Source organism: Saimiri boliviensis, chromosome 12 (assembly GCF_048565385.1).
Source record: "Saimiri boliviensis isolate mSaiBol1 chromosome 12, mSaiBol1.pri, whole genome shotgun sequence".
Lineage (NCBI taxonomy): Eukaryota > Metazoa > Chordata > Mammalia > Primates > Cebidae > Saimiri > Saimiri boliviensis.
This window is the reverse complement of record NC_133460.1, coordinates 1,955,862-1,975,090: the sequence shown is the minus strand read 5'-3', so window position 1 is coordinate 1,975,090 and position 19,229 is coordinate 1,955,862. Positions and strand designations below refer to the sequence as shown.

Sequence of the window (19,229 nt, the reverse complement as noted above, 5' to 3'; positions counted from 1 at the left end):
GGGGGAAATAGGGGAGGGACAGTGGGGGGTGGGGAGTTGGGGAGAGATAGCATGGGGAGAAATGCCAGATATAGGTGATGGGGAGGAAGGCAGCAAATCACACTGCCACGTGTGTACCTATGCAACAATCTTGCATGTTCTTCACATGTACCCCAAAACCTAAAATGCAATAAAATAAAAAAAAGTGTCTGCAAGTAACAGGGATCAGAAGATAATATATAAATTAAAAGCAATTATGTTAAGGTAGTAGATTGGGGTGATCACATGTACAGTCAGCCCTTTCTGTATTTGTAAATTCACATGATCACAGATTGAAAATATTTGGGGGGAAAATGGTGTCTGTGCCAAACCCTATATAGACTTATTTTTCTTGTCATTGTTTCCTAAACCATTTGGTAAACTAGGGATAAGTTAAAATATAGGAAAAGATGTACATAGATTATATTCAAATACTACACTGTTTTTTTATCAGGAACTTGAGCATCCTCAGATTTTGGTATACGTAGGAGGCCGTCAAACCAATCCTTCACAATACTTAGGGACAACTGTATATATATTGCCTTTCCAAATGAAAGTGTTTAAGAAATATAGACTGAGAGGGATTTGGGGCCACTGTTTATCCATCCCATAAATCTTGCACGAGCCTATGTGACATCAATGTTTGACTTACCAGCAAGTCATTCATTATGTCTTATTTCCACTTTGATGGTTCTCCTGACATTTGACTTTTCCTGGTTTGAGCAATTCACTGCTTGTCAGGCATGGGCCTGGCAGGCTGACCTTGTACTAATCCTGGTGTTGGACTGATAACAGACACAGAGATTCTGAAACTCAACACTGCAAATTTAGCAGATGAAATCCCCTGGAGTTTTAACACTGAGGAAGAGTCAATGGCTCTCCAGGATATTTAGGAAATTCACTGCAAATTTACGCAGATGAAATCCCCTGGAGTTTTAACACTGAGGAAGAGTCAATGGCTCTCCAGGATATTTATGGATTTCATCTGTTTTTTAAGTAAGTACTGTTCCATTATTATTCCAAATATGTCTCTAGTTAAAATTAGGAGGGAAATAAACAAGTCTAATTTTTATGGTACCATCTGATCACAGGCCAAAGGAGAGGCAGTTAAGTACTTTATTGCTAATCTATGCTTAGAATTGACATATTTCTTCTTTGAAAACGTTGCATTTCTGAATAAATGGTTTGCCCTAGACACAGTTTTTAGATCATAGGAGAGTAAAAGTGACTTAGTTATTGAGGCATCAAAATGGTTAATTATCACCCCCTTCTGATGTCTATATCATCAGAATGTATTACCTTTGTGTATACATAAGGTTTATGTGCATGCAAAAGTCATTCACATATATGGGAGCAATAATAAAATCCATATAAAAAATTAGACTCAATCAGTGGTCTTTAGCTGCACTTTCCCGGTACTTTCAAATGAGACCTGATGTACATGTATAGGGAATCAGTAGAGCCATCACGTCCAAATCTAGTCTCAGATCGAATTTAATCGGTAGAAGTGTTGGCTCAGTCTTTGCCCAAATGTGGGGTTTTCAGTTTTGCCTGCTTTATTTTTAACACTGTTATTATAGTCAATAAATGAAAATGAAATCTTGGGAAGCAATAAAGGCTTTCATGTCTATTTCAATCCTTCCTGAATGAGGAAGCTTAATGTTAAAGCCTATCTGACTACGTCTTCCATTCATAGCCTACCCTCATGTCTCCTGTGTTCTTCATTATGGTTGCTGTGTGGACTGACGCTTAGAAGTGGCAAACCATTTATGCCTCTGGTTTTCACAATCACCTAGGTCTCTATGTAAACCCAATTAGGAGCCATGAGAGAAAGAGAATGAATAAAACACAGGGCAAAGATTCAATATCTTGGACTCCAACTGAGTGATTGGATGGACACTGATATTTGTACTCAACATCTGCCAGTCAAAGGATATGATGTTTCTAAATGCTAAATGTTGTTACTTTAAAGAGTGATTCTTAAACTGTATGGATGGAGCTGAAGACCATTATTCTCAGCAGAAGCAAACTAACACAGGAATAGAAAACCAGATACTGCATGTTCTCACTTTGAAGTGGGAGCTGAATGATGAGAACACACGGATATTTAGAAGGGAGGAATACACACTGGGGCCTACTAGAGGGTGGAGGGTAGGAGGAGGGAGATGATCAGGAAAAACAAACAATAGGTACTAGGCTTAATACCTGGGTAATGAAATAATCTGTACAACAAACCCCCACGACACAAGTTTACTTATGTAGCAAACCTGCACATGGAACCCTGTGCATCTTGTGCGGTGGCTTATGCTCGTAATCCCAGCACTTTGGGAAGCCGAGGTGGGCAGATCACCTGAGGTCAGGAGTTCAAGATCAGCTAGGTCAACATGGCGAAACCTGGTCTCTACTAAAAATACAAACATTAGCTGGGCAGTGGTGACTGTCTAAATCCAGCTACTCAGGAGGCTGAGGCAGGAGAATCACTTGAACCCAGGAGGCGGAGGTTGCAGTGAGCCAAGATCACGCCACTGTATTCTAGCATGGGTGCTAGACAGAGCGAAACTCTGTCTCAAAAAAAAAAAAAAATTACATGTAAAGGGAGCAAATGGGAGCACGTGCCTGCTTTAAACATTTTTACTTAAAAGTTATAAAATATTATAATATTCTGTACATGGAGATTCAATTTAGAACACTACATGAAAAGTATAAATTTCAAAAAAACCCACCTTATTGTGTATTAGAATCATCCAGAAAGTATGCAGAAATACCCCACAGGAGGTGAAAATTAGGTGTCTGTATTTTCAATTGACTCCGCAAGTGATTCTACTGGATGCAAAAATGTTAAAAGTATCTCCATATGCAAGGGCAATAGAGCAGGAGTGTTTAATCATTTTTATATCCCACCACCTGGAGTTTAAAAGCTGCTCAGTTGTTCTTTGTAGAATCAACGACTAGAAGGGAGAATGAATGAATGAACAAATAGGTGAATAAATAGGAAAGGGGTTGTCAATGGCATCCAGTTCTTCCTAACTTGATTAGAAAGTTAGTAATTTACAGACTAGCTCAGCTCATCCCCAACTGTGATTTCTGCCTTTGAAGTCTCAATTTGATTAAAAAATGTTTAGCAAGGAACAATAACTTTCTGAAATTCTGGGGATTATGCAGCTCCAAGAAGCTCTGTGGGGAACAAGCAATTTCAGCAACCAAGACAGGTCTTTGTGAACCTGGAGAGGTTGCTTTGCAAGCCTGTATCGAGGCCAAACATCTGACTTCTCTTAATTACATTCTGTCCTTGTTTCATTCCTTCTCATCTCTTGCTTCTGGGTCCTTAGTTTTCCCCAAACTGGCAGGCTTGAATAATCTCACAAATTAGGCTGGGTCTGCTCCCATGGTGCTGGAGCCTGAGGCATGGACAAATTTCCTTCGTCATAGAACAATGGAAGAAAAGCGTACGTCACTTTGTCTCCCACCCTCAACTTCTATCGCCAAATGATTTTGCCCAGTACCATCTGCAGGGGAATGATGCTGTTTCATTAGTAAAAGAGAAAAGAGCACAGACTCTGGGGTCTGACCTACCTATATTTAAATCACAGCCTTGTCCCTTTCTGGATGAGAAAACCTGTCTTCCAAGATGTCTATGAGGGTTTATAGCAGCTAAAGAAGTAATATCATATAAAGGTTCAAGCAAAGATCCTGGAACCCTCCTGCATAGTTACCAACTGTACCAATCTCAGATTTGCCACTTAGCTGAGTAATTCTGGACACCTTACTTAACTGACCTGTGACTCAGTTTCCTCATATTAAATAGGGATTAATAATCATAACTCCATGCCATTTAGTCATTGTGAGAAGCAAATGAAGTTAATATAAAGACTAAACTCTGATTATTTTCTTCTCTTGTCCAAAGCCCTATGTAACGGACCTGAAGAATCTCATCCTTCAAACAATAAAGTCTCATGAGAGGGGTTTTATTCCGTGCTATATAACATGGCTTACTTTCCAATTTGACTCTGGCAGAACATCACATGACAGATAAAGACGGAAGTAAAAATATTTTACCCCCAAATACGTTTCTTTGCCATATTTTTAAATGGCTTGCAAAACCATTCTTGTTGAGGAAAATTGCATCTGTAAATATTCTCCACTAACATAACAAGATCTTTCCCCATTCCAGGCCTTCCCAGTCTTGAAGAGATTTTCTGAGAGTCTAGCATCTTTTAGAGGTCTGAATAGAAAACACTGAAGAGAAAACACTTCAGGCACATAAGAACCCTGGTCTCCACAACCCCTTCTCTTAACCCAGAAACTCCTTTCTCTTGATTCCAGGGCTTTAGATAATATTTAACTCTTTCAACCAATTGCAAATCAGAAAATCTTTGGACTTTAACTCTACCTTTTACTTGTGCCCCCCGAGCCAGCCCACTTCAAGTGGTCCCACCCTATCAGACTGCACCAATGCATACCTCACATGTATTGATTGATGTCTTTTGCCTCCCTAAAATGTGTAAAACCAGGCTGTAGCCCAACCACCTTGGGCACATGTTCTCATTCTCACGACCTCCTGGGGTCGGGGTCTTGCTGTGTCATGGGTAATGGCCCTCACGTTGGGCTCAGAGAGATCTCTTCAAATATTTTAGAGAGTTTGACTGTTTTCACAGATAAATACATACAAGAACTGAGCACTGAGATTATTTTGTGACATGCAGTTATCTTTCTCATAAGTGTTACTTATTATGATAAATATCTGTAACAATCATGGTAGCTGCTGAACTACTTCCACATGGAGAAATGAAAAACTGTCCCATCCTCTCAAACGAGGTTTTCAGATGCTCTGCAATTCCTTTCCCTCCATTCTTATTTTGCATTTATCTCTTTAATTGGGCTGAGGCTGCTGGTTATAATGGGTGTTGTTGAGTCATCTCAGGACATGGAGACCTATGTCAGGAAGAACTGCTGGCAGGGAAGCCATCAAAAGGCAGATTAGACATCTCTGAGGCAGGAGTGAGTCACCGGTGGTCCGTGCCTTGTATCAACACACTGGAGCCGACAAGAAGCAGTGGACGGTTCTGAGACATCTTCAGTTTCATCTGCAACATAGCTAATTCTCTGTTTAATAAAATCAGCCTGCTCTGTGGATGAACAGGCTAAACACTGCCTACACTATCACTCAGCAAACATCTCTAACCTCTCCCGCTCCTCCTTTCTTTGCCTCTCTCTCATTCTACTGCTCCCTTTTTTTCTAGCCCCTCCTTTCTCCCTTCTTTCTTTACTTTTTGACTCTGTTCTTTTCTATTTTTGTTTGTTTGTTTGTTTTTCTTTTTTCTTTTTTTTGAGATGGAATCTTACTCTGTTTTAGTAGGGATGGAGTTCTGTCATGTAGCCCAGGCTGCTCTCAAACTCCTGACCTCAAGTGATCTGCTTGACATGGCCTCCCAAAGTGCTGGGATTACAGCTGCGAGTCACTATACCTGGCCTTCTTTCCTCTTGTTTATCCGTTACCATATCTTCTTCCTCTTCTTTTCCCCCCTCTAATTTCTCCCTCATGTATCTCTGTCCCTTTTTCCTTCCCCACCCTACTTGCCTTTCTTTCTTCTTTTTCTCATTTTAATCTTTTCCCTTCCCTTAGGAGAACTGGACAACTAACTTTAAGTCTTCTTTGCCCTCCCACCCACGTTTTTTGAGTCAGAGTTTCACTCTTGTCACCCAGGCTGGAATGCTGTGGTGCAATCTCGGCTTACTGCAACCTCTACCGCCTGGGTTCAAGCGATTCCCCTGCCTCAGCCTTCTGAGTAGCTGGAATGACAGGCACCCACTACCATGCCTGGCTAATTTTTATATTTTTAGTAGAGACCGGGGTTCACCATGTTGGCCAGGCTGGTCTTGAACTCCTGACTTCAGGTGATCTACCTGCCTTGGCTTCCTAAAGTGCTGGGATTATAGGTGTGAGCCACAGCACCCAGCCTTCTCTGCCCTTCTTATCTGTTTCCATACAGCCTACACTAGGTGCCATCAAACTTGTTCTGTAAAGGGCCAGATAATAAACATTTTGGGCTCTGCAGCCCTTAAGGTTTTGGTTGCAGTGACTGGACTCTCCATGTGATTAGGTTTCAATAAAACTTTATTTTCAAAACCAGGTAGTAACTGGGATTGTGTCATGGGTTTTGATAAATGCTGAGGGAAACACTTATCATAAACCAGCAGAATAAAGCAAAGATTTCAGCCCCATGTTCCTAATTGCTGGGCCCCTGAAGATACAGTCCCTGGCCACTCTCTCCCAGGTTCTTGATTAAAGAGATTGAATCCCACATTCCAGAACCCTCCCTAGATCTGGTGGACATGGAAGAACTGTGAGTTCTGATTTACATCGTTATTACGTGGGCACACCTGAATTCCTGTCTGAGGTTAGAGAATTTGGAAAACAAATCTTGGTTAATAAGATATATGAAACACACACACACACATAAATAAATTAAGAAGGATGCTTTTGACTGTTTCAATTCTTAAGACTGCAGCAGCAAGTTTAGCAAAAGACACAATAAAAGCTTGATTTAGTTTGGTAAAGGGTCTGGCTAAGACAAAACTTTGCAATGATCACTCCTGGTTGCTGGGGTTTTAGAATTCTCTATTCGTGCTAATGACATTGCAATGAACAAAACCACATCAGTGAAGTACAGCAGAAATCAAGGGTGAAACAACACAGCTTTATTTCACAAGCCCTTCCTTGGGGAAGGGATCAGAGCTGGAGTTTGGAGGAGGTTTGCATGGAAGAAAGTGGGGGCTGTAAACAGGACTGGTTTGTTAAAGAAAGACATCAACCAAGGCTATGTGCCTGGGAACATTATGGACATGAAACTTGCCTATTGTTCCTCCATTAGGGTGCAGTCTTGCCTGAAATAAACAAAGCACTTGTTTTGGAGTCCACATTGCTACTCTTGTCTTGCCTCTACTGGGCTACAGGGAAGGAGGGGGTCCTGGTAGACAGCATGGCTCATTCTACTGGAGGCTTTTATGAGTTGGATAGGGGTGGTGACCAACATGCCTGGAGATACCCCAACCGTCCTCTATGACCCTAACACTACCTGCAGAGGTCAAGTCTTTCCAAAAGACACAGAACAAAAGATCATCACTGCTTTTGTGTTCCCTTTGTTTTGTTTTTGATATATAATTTGTCTAGGAGGCTGAAAATTTGGGTTTGAGCCCCACCTCTGCACTCCCTCGCCATGAATCCTTAGGTGAGGTCACATCCCCTCTCTGGCTTCAGTTTCCCTTTTACTGGACTAAGTAGCAATTTGTGATCCACTACAGCTGTAAAAACCAGGCAATATATAATTCTGTTGGTTATATGCCTCATATTCTGTATACGCATATATATGTCTCATATACACATTACATATATTGCATTAAAGAGTTTAAGTAATACAGGGATATTTGACTATTATACAAATAAGACAATGAGGAATTTGCCTCTATCTTATAGTGAATACAGTGTTAAGAGGCTTGGGAAGAGTGTCATATTGGGCAGCGATTCAGTGATTACCTCCTTGCATCTCTCTCTAGAGGTATCTAGTGTCCTTTCTACAGAAAATGAAGTCCCAGGCTGGGAGTGGTGGCTCATGTCTGTAATCCCAGCACTTTGGGAGGCTGAGGCAGGCAGATCACGAGGTCAGGAGTTCGAGACCAGCCTAACCAACATGGTGAAACCCCATCTACTAAAAAAATACAAAAGAAATTAACCAGGTGTGGTGCTGCGCTCCTGTAATCCCAGCTACTTGGGAGGCTGGGGCAGGAGAATTGCTTGAATCCAGAGGCAGAGATTGCAGTGGGCCAAGAGTGTGTGCCATTGCACTCTAACCTGGCGGCAGAGTGATGAGACTCTGCCTCAAGAAAAAAAAAAAAGAACGAACGAACGAACGAAAATGAGGTCCCTTTCATTAGAGAAGTTATTAAATTGATGACATAAGTCTTGCAAAAGTATATCCGTACCATTTTCTAATTTACTCATTTGTTCATTCATTTAACAAATTTTGTGTATGCACATGCTGTATGCCAAACTCCACTGAGTCTTGCAGTAAGAGAATGGCAACAAGGATGGACGTGGATAGTGTATGCCCTTGAGGAACCTATAATGCTGTGCACTCAAGTGGGCCAGAGGACATGGAGAGGCCACAACGGCATCTAATGGGTGCCAGGCACAGGGTCAGCTTCTTTATATTCATTTTCATATTTAATCCTTAATTCTGATTTCAAAATGAGAAAAGTGAGACTCTAAGAAATTAGTTTGTCCCAGGTCATGCCACTAGGAAACTAGAACCTTCATCTTACTTATTTCACTTCTCTTGCTTTGCTAAATGCCACAAGCATGGAGAAAATGGAGTTCACAGGCAGGATCTCTAGCTCAGAGGGTTTTCTGGGAGTCTTCACAGAGAGAGCACAGAGGCTGAAAGATGGAAGAGATGTGAAATCAGGAAATGGGGTTAGGAAAAGAGGGAAGAAGGAATTCCATTTTTATAGGGTGTTGCATGCAGCAATCCACACTTATCTAAAAAAAAAATTCAAATGGTGAAAATTTGGATGCTGTAGAAAGTTGAATGGGAAAAATATTCAGGGGAAAAGGGCATTCGAGGATTTCCCCAACCCACAATGCCATACCATTCCTAAGCCAGCCCTAAGAAGACGGGCTGTGAAGGACTCTCAGTGATATGGCATCCTCAGAATGGATGCACATGTGGTCATCACCATCTGAGCTGTGGGACTGTACAGCTCTACCCCAGACTCGGATGTCAGCCCAAAGATATTAAGCTGGGAAGTCGATCAAGGGCAGTGTTGAGGATATTAGCAACCCATCCAGTGGCCCAGAGCAATTTATGAGAATTCTAATTAGATACAAGGACTTCTGTAACTACACAAACACTCTCTAGTCTGCCTGGAAGCATGGGGTCTCCTGCCGTCAGAAGCTATCCTGTATGCTTCAGAGGAAGAGCAGCCAAAAAAAAAAAGACTCGGGATGCCAACACTGACGCACTCGGAGGGACAAAGTGGGCTTCTTCATTAACTCCCCTTCCAAGGTTCCCCTCTCCAAGATCTGTGAGCATCATTATGCTGAATGGTGCTTTTAAAGCCCTAGAGTCCATTGCAACAGGTTCCTTATTAACGCGAGAGCAGGATTTGTGGTCCTCTCCAATCTGTTAACAATCTATATAAATCTTTAAAATGATTGCTGGCAAGAGTTCCAGTACAAAAGCAACAGAGAGAACCTGATGAACTAAAATTGTGTGTGTGTGTGTGTGTGTGTATCTTTCAAATATTTAACATAGGATTATATGTCCAAAGATGATGTAACTAGGGCCACTCACTAGTTTTAAGACTTGGAGAGTCCAGGCAAACTTGGCTGAGTTGGTCACTCTATTAATGAAACTTTTTTTTGGAGACAAGGTCTTACTCTCTGACCCAGGCTGGAGTGCAGTGGCACGATCACGGCTCACTGCAGCCTCAAACTCCTGGGCTCAAGCAATTCTCCTGCATCAGCCTCATGAGTAGGTGGGCCTTCACACATGTACCACCATGCCCAGCTAATTAAAATTTTTTTTTTGGTAGAAATGGGTTTTTGCTATGTTGCCTGGGCTGATCTTGAGCTCCTAGATTCAAGCGATCCTTCTACCTCAGGCTCCTGAGTAGTTAGGATTACAGGCGTGAGCCACTGCACCTAGCTTAATATAATATCAATGCAAGAGATGTATGTGCCATAGTTTTCAAATGTTTCACATGTGATATCTATTAAATATACCTAAATATGATATAGGTGCAATTGAATATACCATATACATAATTTAAAAAATATATGATAAATACATACATTTAATTTCATGTGTTAAAGGAACTCAGACTAGATGTCAGGGATGAGTAATGTATATTGGAGTTTAAAAATAAATCTATGACCATTAAAACTGAGCAAAATACAAAGAAGAAGATTAAATGCTTCTCAATGCTAAAAAGTATTACTTACAGCTAAGCTGATCTGGCTGCCTGCAACCCAGGTTTCTCACTGCAGCTTAGTTTAGTGGAAAAATGATCAGAATTGGAATCAGATGAACTAGAGCCAATTGTTACCTCTAGAAAAGTCTGAACTGGTTCTTGTCCATGGGTTGGCACCATCAGCATCACCCGGGCGCTTGTTAGAAATGTTGGGTCTGAGGCTCACCCACTAAAACAGAGTCTTTGTTTCAGCAAGATATCCAGGTGGTTCTTCCTCATGTTAAAGTAGAAGAATCTCTGCTGCAGTTCACTTGACCCAAGTGAGCCTCATTTTCCTGCTCTGTACAATGGAGATAATAAGAACTATGCCAGAGTATTATAGGAAGGCTTACTAGGATATTATATGTGATGTGCTTGGCATAGTGCTGAACCATAGATGAGAGCCCCCAAAACAATTGTTTCTTTCCTTTTTCTCAGCATCACTGTGTCTGAATATTAAAATTAGGCATTATTGTTTTCCTCAATATCTTTTATTCTGGCCCCTAGATATCAGAAGGGTTTGACCTTTATGATCTTCCTTCTGCGTCTTCAAATCCCATATGTATACCTATGTAACAATCCTGCAAGATCTACACATGTACCCCAGAACTTAAAGTAAAATAAAAATAAAATAAATAATTTAAAAATTGAAAAATGCATGAGATAGATGGGATTCCTTATTCACCTTTACTTTAAAGCTATGAGATTCCCTATTTACCTTTACTTTAAAGCTAGAAATGTCTTTTTTTTTTTTTTTTTTTTTTTTTAGACTGCGTCTCGCTCTATTGCTCAGGCTGGAGTACAGTGGCACAATCTGGGCTCACTGCAACCTCCACCTCCCAGATTCAAGCGATTCTCATGCTTCAGCTTCCCACGTAAACTGTAATTACAGGTGCCTGCCACCACACCCGGCTAATTTTTGTATTTTTAGTAGAGACAGAATTTCACCATGTTGGCCAGGTTGGTTTAAAACTCCTAACCTCAGGTGATCCGCCTGCCTCGGCCTCCCAAAGTGCTGGGATTACAGGCATGAGCCACTGTGCCTGGCCCCAGAAATGCCATTCTTTAAGTCCAAGTCTTACCCAGTCATCAGGTTCTCACTGAAGTGTCACCTTTTAGAGACCAAGAAGAATCTAGGTACTCAATTAAGAGTTGCTAGTTGCTGGATGAATAAATGGCTGAGGCTTCTATGAACCCTGTCCATTCTGTTCTTTGTCTAAATCTTGCCACTGTTGTTTTCTTTATAAATCATTCTGTCCTTTATTCTTGTATTTAAGAAAACTAGTTATGTCTCATATTTACCTTTACCATTTTCTTATCTACCCAACGCACCTAAGAATATGTATACATATGTACATAAGAATATATACAACATATATAACATATGCATGTATGTATATGTGTGTATATATGTATTTACGTCTACATATGTGTATATATACCATGTGAAACAAATTTATATATGTGAATTACTAGACATATGTTACGATTTGGGGATTAGATATTTTGCATTTATACATTTGTCAAACTACTGGACTGTAGTAAGTTCACTGAGGAAAAGAAGAAAAAAAACCCATGACATCCTCTTCTTGGAACATCAGTGCCTACCAAGACATCTGTTTCTCAGTAAATGTCAGGTATCAATGCTGAAAAATACCCGTGAGCATTGTTACTCCACTACTGAGAGCCAAAGATGCAATGCTGCACTCCATCATTTTAGAAAGACCACAGACAATTATATGGGAAAAGGGAGGCAATGTCTTGCTAGGATCCTGTGTATGCCTCCAGGCAGATGAGCAGCCCTTTTCCTAGGGAAATGCGTGGCAGGCTTCATGTAAGAGGTTCCCTCAATAACCAAACACTCCATTCAAAGGTTATATTTACACAGCTCATTAGGAAGATTTTTTTATACTTTTGACACTCATTAGACTCATAATCGTCCACTGAAGCTACTGTATAACAAGAGATAAACACTCCATTCTAGAGGATGAATAATTAGGTACTGCTCAGCACTGCGCTCTTTACACATCTAATTTTAGAGCATAATTAATCCTGTTGAAGCTGCACACGATAAGTGAAATATTTATGCAGCTGTGTTAATTCATGTATTTACTCCTAGAGAGACATTCAGAATTGGTCATGGCTTTCCGGGAAGATTATCTGAAGACACCCCCAGAGCAAATGGCATTTTCTCTCCCAAGTCTTTGCCTCCAGATGGCTTCTAGAGATTAAGCTGAAAAGACATATTTCTTAAACCCAGCGGTCTGACCAGTAAGGCAATGAGCCAGAACAGAAAATATCTATGAGAACCTAGATGTTCTCTAAGTATATGAACAAACCCCTGGCCTATCTAAATGCTTTTACTGTTCATTTTTATTTGATGCAAAGAAGACCATTTCTCTTCAGCACAACAAAAGTTCTTTCTGTGTTACTAACTCGACTATATTATTGCCAATGCAACACTAAAGAAGTTGTATTTGATACTAGAGTTGTGCACAGGCAACTATGATGATGATTAGAAAGAGAAGGATGAAGAGGGGGAAGAGGGTTATGGTGATGGCCATGATCATGGTGGCGATGATGGTCTTAATGAAGATGATGGCATTGGTCATGTTGTTGATGATGATGATAATAATCATGATTGATGGTGATGATGATGGTGATGGTGGTGATGATGATGATTATAATGACAGTGATGATATCAGAGGCGTGTGAATCAGGGCAACTCCATCTTAAATAAGAGCTGGGTAAAATGAGGCTGAGACCTACTGAGCTGCATTCCCAGATGGTCAAGGCATTCTAAGTCACAGGATGAGATAAAAGATCAGCACAAGATACAGGTCATAAAGACCTTGCTGATGAAACAGGTTGCAGTAAAGCTGGCCAAAATCCACTAAGACCAAGATGGCCATGAGAGTGACCTCTGGTCATCTGCACTGCTACACTCCCACCAGCGCCATGACAGTTTACAAATACCATGACAACATCAGGAAGTTACCCTCTATTGTCTGAAAAGGGGCACTTGTTTAGCATGTCATCAAGAAATAACCATAAAAATGGATAACCAGTAGCCCTTGAGGCTGCTCTATCTATGAAGCAGTCATTCTTCTATTCCTTTACTTTCTTAATGAACTTGCTTTGACTTCACTCCATGGATCTGCCCTGAATTCTTTCTTGTGTGAGATCCCAGAACCCTCTCCTGAGGTCTGGATCAGGACCTTTTTTCTGTAACAATGATGGTGATGGCTAACATTTATTGAACCACTTGTATGTTCCAGGGTCTATGCTAAGTTATGCATTTTTTTTTTTTTTTTTGAAACGGAGTCTCGCTTTGTTGCCAGGCTGGAGTGCCGTGGACTGATCTCGGCTCACTGCAACCTCTACCTCCCAGGTGTAAGTGACTCTCCTGCCTCAGCCTACTGATTAGCTGGGACTACAGGCATGCGCCACCAGGCTAGGCTAATATTTCTATTTTTTTAGTAGAGAGGAGGTTTCACCATGTTGGCCAGGATGGTCTCAATCTCTTGACCTCATGATCTGCTCGCTTTGGCCTACCAAAGTGCTGGGATTACAGGCATAAGCCAACGTGTCCAGCCTAAGCTAGGCACTTTACATGTATTCTCTCATTTCATCTTCACACCAATCTCATTAGGTAAATATTTCTGTACCCTTTTACAGATGAGTAAACTGAGACTAAGAAAGATCACTTCTTTCATAGAAGTATTTTAAGTGGGACAGTAGACCTAGTTCAGATGTACACTAAATTACTCCTTCCTAAAGGATTTATAAATCTCAAGAGTTTAATTAGTCATATTTGATAGACACCTTAGAGGATTAAAAGCAGTAACAGTCTTCCCTAATGGGCCCCCTTCCAGAGTAATGTCCCTGAAGTAGAATCTTTGCCACTTACTAGCTAAGGGACTTGCCCTCTGAGATTCAGTTGCCTCCTCTGAAAAGTGGGAATAAGCAACGTTTGACCTCATAAGGTTAGGAAGGTTACATTGAGGAATATATGTAATGCATCCAACATGATAACTGATATATCCAAGTCCCTAAATATGTTAGCTGTTTTACAATAGATGTTTTGAGAGTAACACCAATGGTAGGAGGGGCTAGAGTTAGAACTCAGGTATTTGACAGATGCCTATCACATTTAAAAGTTTCCTGCCAAAATAAACACATCTTAACATCAACCATTCATCCATACATGTATTATTCATTCAACCATTCATTGACCAATTACCTGCGAAGTTCAGTATTTTGTTGTGTAAATGTTGGAAAGAAGACTGCTGTTTCCCAAACAGTTCACACCTTGTAGGTCCTAGCCAGCCCTGTGATAGGCAAAACATTGGGCCCCAATTCTTCAGTGTACTCTCAGTGTTCACACCTTTGCCATAAAACTTCAAAACCTATCTCATGAAAGGTAGGGTATACCTGCAATCCCTTGACCATGAACTTGGCCACCTGACTTGCTTTGGACCGAAGGATGTTAGCAGACATGAACGTGACCAAGCAGCGGCTTGAAATGTGCATGTGCAGTTAGGTGTTCCTTTCTGTGCTTCTGACATAGCCAGGAAAAGAGTTTCCCTAGGTAGCTGCTACCCTTTCGGACTGAGACACAGAATAAACACACATGGAGGAGAGGCCACACCGCTGATTCACGTGCTTCTAGCAGGAAACAGAAGCAGTATCCCTACCCCAGGCTGAGGCGGAGCTTGTCCACTCAACATGGGCTACCATGAGCAAAACAAATGCTTATTGTTTCATGCCTCTAAGATTTTGCAGCAAAAAGCTGACCAACACAGCCACAAATCATTATTACACAGCAGAGAACATGGCCAGTTATCTGAGAAAGGTATAAATGCCCTATGGGGATTTCAAAGATTCAGATGTTCTTATTTGGGAGTTAAATATAAAACACATTTAAAATGCCTGATGGCACTGTGAGAATTTAGGGTTTAGTTTTGTGAATAAAAAGAAGATAAGAAGCCACAAGGAATTATGCACTTCATTCAAATTCATACCAACCCTGTGCACTAACTAACCTCTGCCTATTTTGATACTGCATTTCACCGTAGCGGTAACTAGATTTTTTTCTCCCACCTCTAGCCAGGCATAGCACACTCTGTAACCATCTCTGAATATAGACTCCACCTATTTGAATGGGGCTTCTGTGCTATGGCCTGAGCCTTCCTATCCTCCTCATACTGAGCTCATTTTTGGTGTTAACCTGCTACCTGAGCTGACTTTTCTTTTCCTATTTCCTCAGTGTTAGCAGTTAAAAGGAAACCAACCTGCCATTCCAAGCCATGGTCAGCCTCTAAAGGCCATGCCAAGAAACTCCAGGCTATAGTGAGATCACCAGCTATAAAGTAGAAAGGGCAGACAGGAGGAAATGCTTCTGGTGACACAGCTGGCCCAAGTGGCTGTGTAGTTGCACAAATGCCAGAATCTCATTAGAATGTAATACAGATTGCCTTTCCTTCATTTCTCTATGGGATAAGAACATGAGCCACCATGTTGGTACAACATAACCCCACCCTGAGAAACCCTTGGTGAATCTAAGAAAGAGTCTCTGACCTCAAAATGCATCAGGAATCCTTTCTCTGGAATGAGATTGGGACTGATTACAGCCTAGTTATATAATTTTGTGCAGCTGGGTCTCTCAACCACAGCCTACCAACATGTGGAGTTGGATAATTCTGTGTTTTGTGATGTGGGGAGCTGTCCTGGGCCCTGTAAGGTGTTTTCCTGCATCTTCTAACTCTGGTGTCTACTCATCAGATCACAGTAGCAAGCAGATTCCCAGTCGTGATCACTGAACGTATCTCTACACATTGCCACATGTCACCTGAGGGACAAAATTGTCCTTCACCCTTTGAGAACCACTGCCCTAGAGAGAAGGCCTATGAATTCTCACTTAAGGCACCAGGACTTTCCTGGCTGCTTTTTCTAAACCTATTTAACTCTTTCCTAAATCCCCTGAGAGAAACTGTATCCTTAGAATACTTTTGTTTGTTAAATTTAGTTATCTAGAATTGCTTTCCATTATAAGCAACCTAAAGAACCATGGTTTCATGTGACAGGCACTCAGTAAATATTTTTAGGGAGCAAACTCATCATGCAAAGATCCATTGGGAAGTCCAAGTGCAAACACAGCAAGTGTGAGGGTTTCAAGTCCCCCTAAACAAAGGGGTCACCCGGGGTCTTACCATCACCCACAAACTGAAGCAAGGCCAGGTCAATCTGCCTCTTCCAAGGAGAGCCTTTCTGAAGGGCAATTCCATAACCGGTTGTGGCAAAGATGTACCCACTCCCAATGGTCACCAGCTTGCAGCCTTCATCCCTCCCAGCCTTGTAATTCAAGACCGCAGCATCATAGATGAAAGCGTCCAGCTTCCTGAAATGACAAGAAACCAGGGGGTCATAGGGGTGTACAGGTAATACCTCGGGGCCCAGCTCCTGAGGCCTGATCCAGAAAGCATCACACATTTTCTTTCATGCTGGCAATGATGACTCATTGCCTTTCCATTCCCTCGTCATAAAAGGATCTATTTTTAATGAGGAGATAAAAGCCAGAACCTTTTCTCTCCAACTTACAAGAGGCAGCTAAATAAAGACATGAAGGATCCATATACCCAAATGAGTAAACAGTTGAGTTTGCTGGTTTGCTAAGTGTTTGTCCTTAACACTCCCAATGGTGGAGAACAGTGGCCTATTTAGAAAGGTTTGCATCAGAACAAAATAAACCACTAAGGGGCAGAAGAATTTGGTGGTGGTGTGTATGGAGGGGACAGGAATTAAATAGGAATGATATTTTTTCCTCCCAAAACAAGTATGTGTGCTGCTTATTTATTATACAGAAATTATTTTAAAAAAAGAAATTATTGCAGAATTAAAAAAAATCCAAATAATATAGAAAAGTATTAAAATATAATTTAAAAACTACCCATAATTCTGTAACTCAGATGCAACTTTTGTTAATATGTTAGTGAGCAGCCTTCCACATTTTTTAATGAGTATGCACAAACACTCATACACACACACCAGAGATTGGCAAACTTTCTTCTATAAAGACAAGATAATAAATAGTTTAGGCTTTTTCTTATCGTGAACCGTGCAGTCTCTGTTGCAGCTATTAAACTCTACTGTTTTAGGGTGTTATGGCTGGACCGTGTCCACCCCCAAAATTCATACTGAAGTAGGATGAACTCCTAATCCACTATGGTTGCTGTCCTTATAAATAGGAGAAATCTGGACACAGACAGGCACACAGGGAGAACGACATATGAATACTGGAGTTACGCTGTTATAAGCCAAGGAACTACCAAAAGCCAGGAGGGAGGTCAGGAATAGATCCCTCCCTGGAGCCTTCAGCAGGAGTGTGGTACTGCAGATGCCCTGCTTTTGGACATCCAGCTTCCAGAGCTGTGAGAGAGCCGCTCTGTTTTTTAAGTCACTCAGGTTGCATTCCTTTGTTATGGCTGCCCTAGGAAACCAATACATAGCACCAAAGCAGCCACAGAGAATGTGTAAACAAATGAACTTTGCTCTGTTCCAAGAAAATGTTATTTAGAAAAACAGATTTGTCCATGGGCTGTAGTTTGCCAACCCTTGTTTTAAACCTGAAAATGTTATTATACCACACAAACTATTTCACAAATAGCTTTCTTCTCTCATTCCATACCTAGGGAGTGCATTTCCATAACAATGGACATAGCATATTTAAATTCTTTTTTGATTTATTTATTTTTATTGAGGTATTAACATATGTGCAATAAAATGCTTGATGACTTTTTATATATGTATACATTATTGAAGTCACTATGCAGTTCAAAATGTGGAATGTTATCAACACCTTAGAAATCCCATGCACACCTCAGAAAACAAGCATCAGGTAATCTCTCCAATGGCACAACTGTGCCTAAATATTATTAGTTGTTGTTGTTATTATTTTCAGACGGTGTCTCACTTGGTCACCCAGGCTGGAATACAGTGGTGCGAACTCAGCTCACTGCAACCTCCACCTCCAGGATTCAAATAATTCTTGTGCCTCAGCCTCCAAAATAGCTGGGATTACAGGTACCCACAACCACTCCTGGCTAATTTTTTTTTTTTTGGTAGAGGTGGGGTTTCACCATGTTGGCCAGGCTGTTCTCGAACGCCTGACCTCAAGTGATCCACCTATCTCAGCTTCCCAATGTGCCGGGATCACAGGCACTACCTATTATTAGATCCCTGTCAGTGTGCCTGCATATTGTTTCTAAATGTAAAAAGTTATTTAACAAGGCTGAAATGATCACTACGGAATGCAGGGATGAATGTCTCAACTCTAAAATGGGCAAGAAAATTAAATCGGAGATGACTCAACCTCATGACACTTTCCAACTTTATTGCCTTTCTTTCTTTAACAAGAAAACATAAAACAGTAAAGCAAAGAAAAATAAAAATGGCAAAGAGAGGATGCGAAATGCTGCATCCTTTCAGAGACAGCTGCTGAAGGACTCCCTATGGGAACAAAACTGTGTGGTAGGTTTACAGCCGTGTTCTTCATTTTAATTTTTTTGTTTCTATAATGGTTTGAGGTGGTACAAAACTATAGGGCTTGTCTCATCCACATAAACACTCTGAGGCTTTGATCTCAAGGGAGACAGCATCAGAGATTTGGTTTTAAGCTCTGAGAGTATTGAAAGCGAATCAGATCCAGCAAAAGAAGAAAAGAACTGGGCACTGATAGGCAAGAGTGATGGCAACCTAGAGCTGTTATCTGTAACCTAGAGCTTGGCTTGCTGACAGCAAGTGAAAAGGAACAGCCAGCAATACTGAGACCTGCAGAAATACAGGATGGAGAGTTATACAAGGTCAAAAGTAAATTGTGTATGTATCATGGGAGTAGGGTGTGTTACAGGAATACTGGAGTAGTAGGTAGAAGGGATCTGAATTCTAGTCTGGGCTAGAATGACGGTGCAAGCTCAGGAAAGTCACTTTCTCCTTTTGGATTTCTGGTTTCTCCTCTGTGAGAGGAGGTGGTCATTGTGATATTGCTGAGTTACTTGTTCAGCTGTGGCATTCTAAGATTCTGTGAGCCAATAGTCACCTTCTGTGGCTATTCATAGGGAAATTGAAACTCTGGATAACATATGTATCCTGAGGACTTAGGGCCATGGATAGTGTTGGTCTCTTGATAAAGCTGTGATGCTTGC

At 41.1% G+C, this 19,229-nt stretch overlaps 1 protein-coding gene across 6 annotated transcripts in view; it reads right to left on the bottom strand.

The window, feature by feature from the left end:
• GRIN2A (glutamate ionotropic receptor NMDA type subunit 2A) overlaps positions 1-19,229 on the bottom strand; it is a 425,841-nt gene that overhangs the window by 23,562 nt on the left and 383,050 nt on the right. For all 6 annotated transcript variants that reach the window (XM_039478380.2, XM_074381625.1, XM_003938743.4 and 3 more), the window contains one exon: positions 16,239-16,426. In XM_039478380.2, coding sequence (XP_039334314.1) covers positions 16,239-16,426 — 188 coding nt within the window. The remainder of the gene's footprint in view (positions 1-16,238; positions 16,427-19,229) is intronic.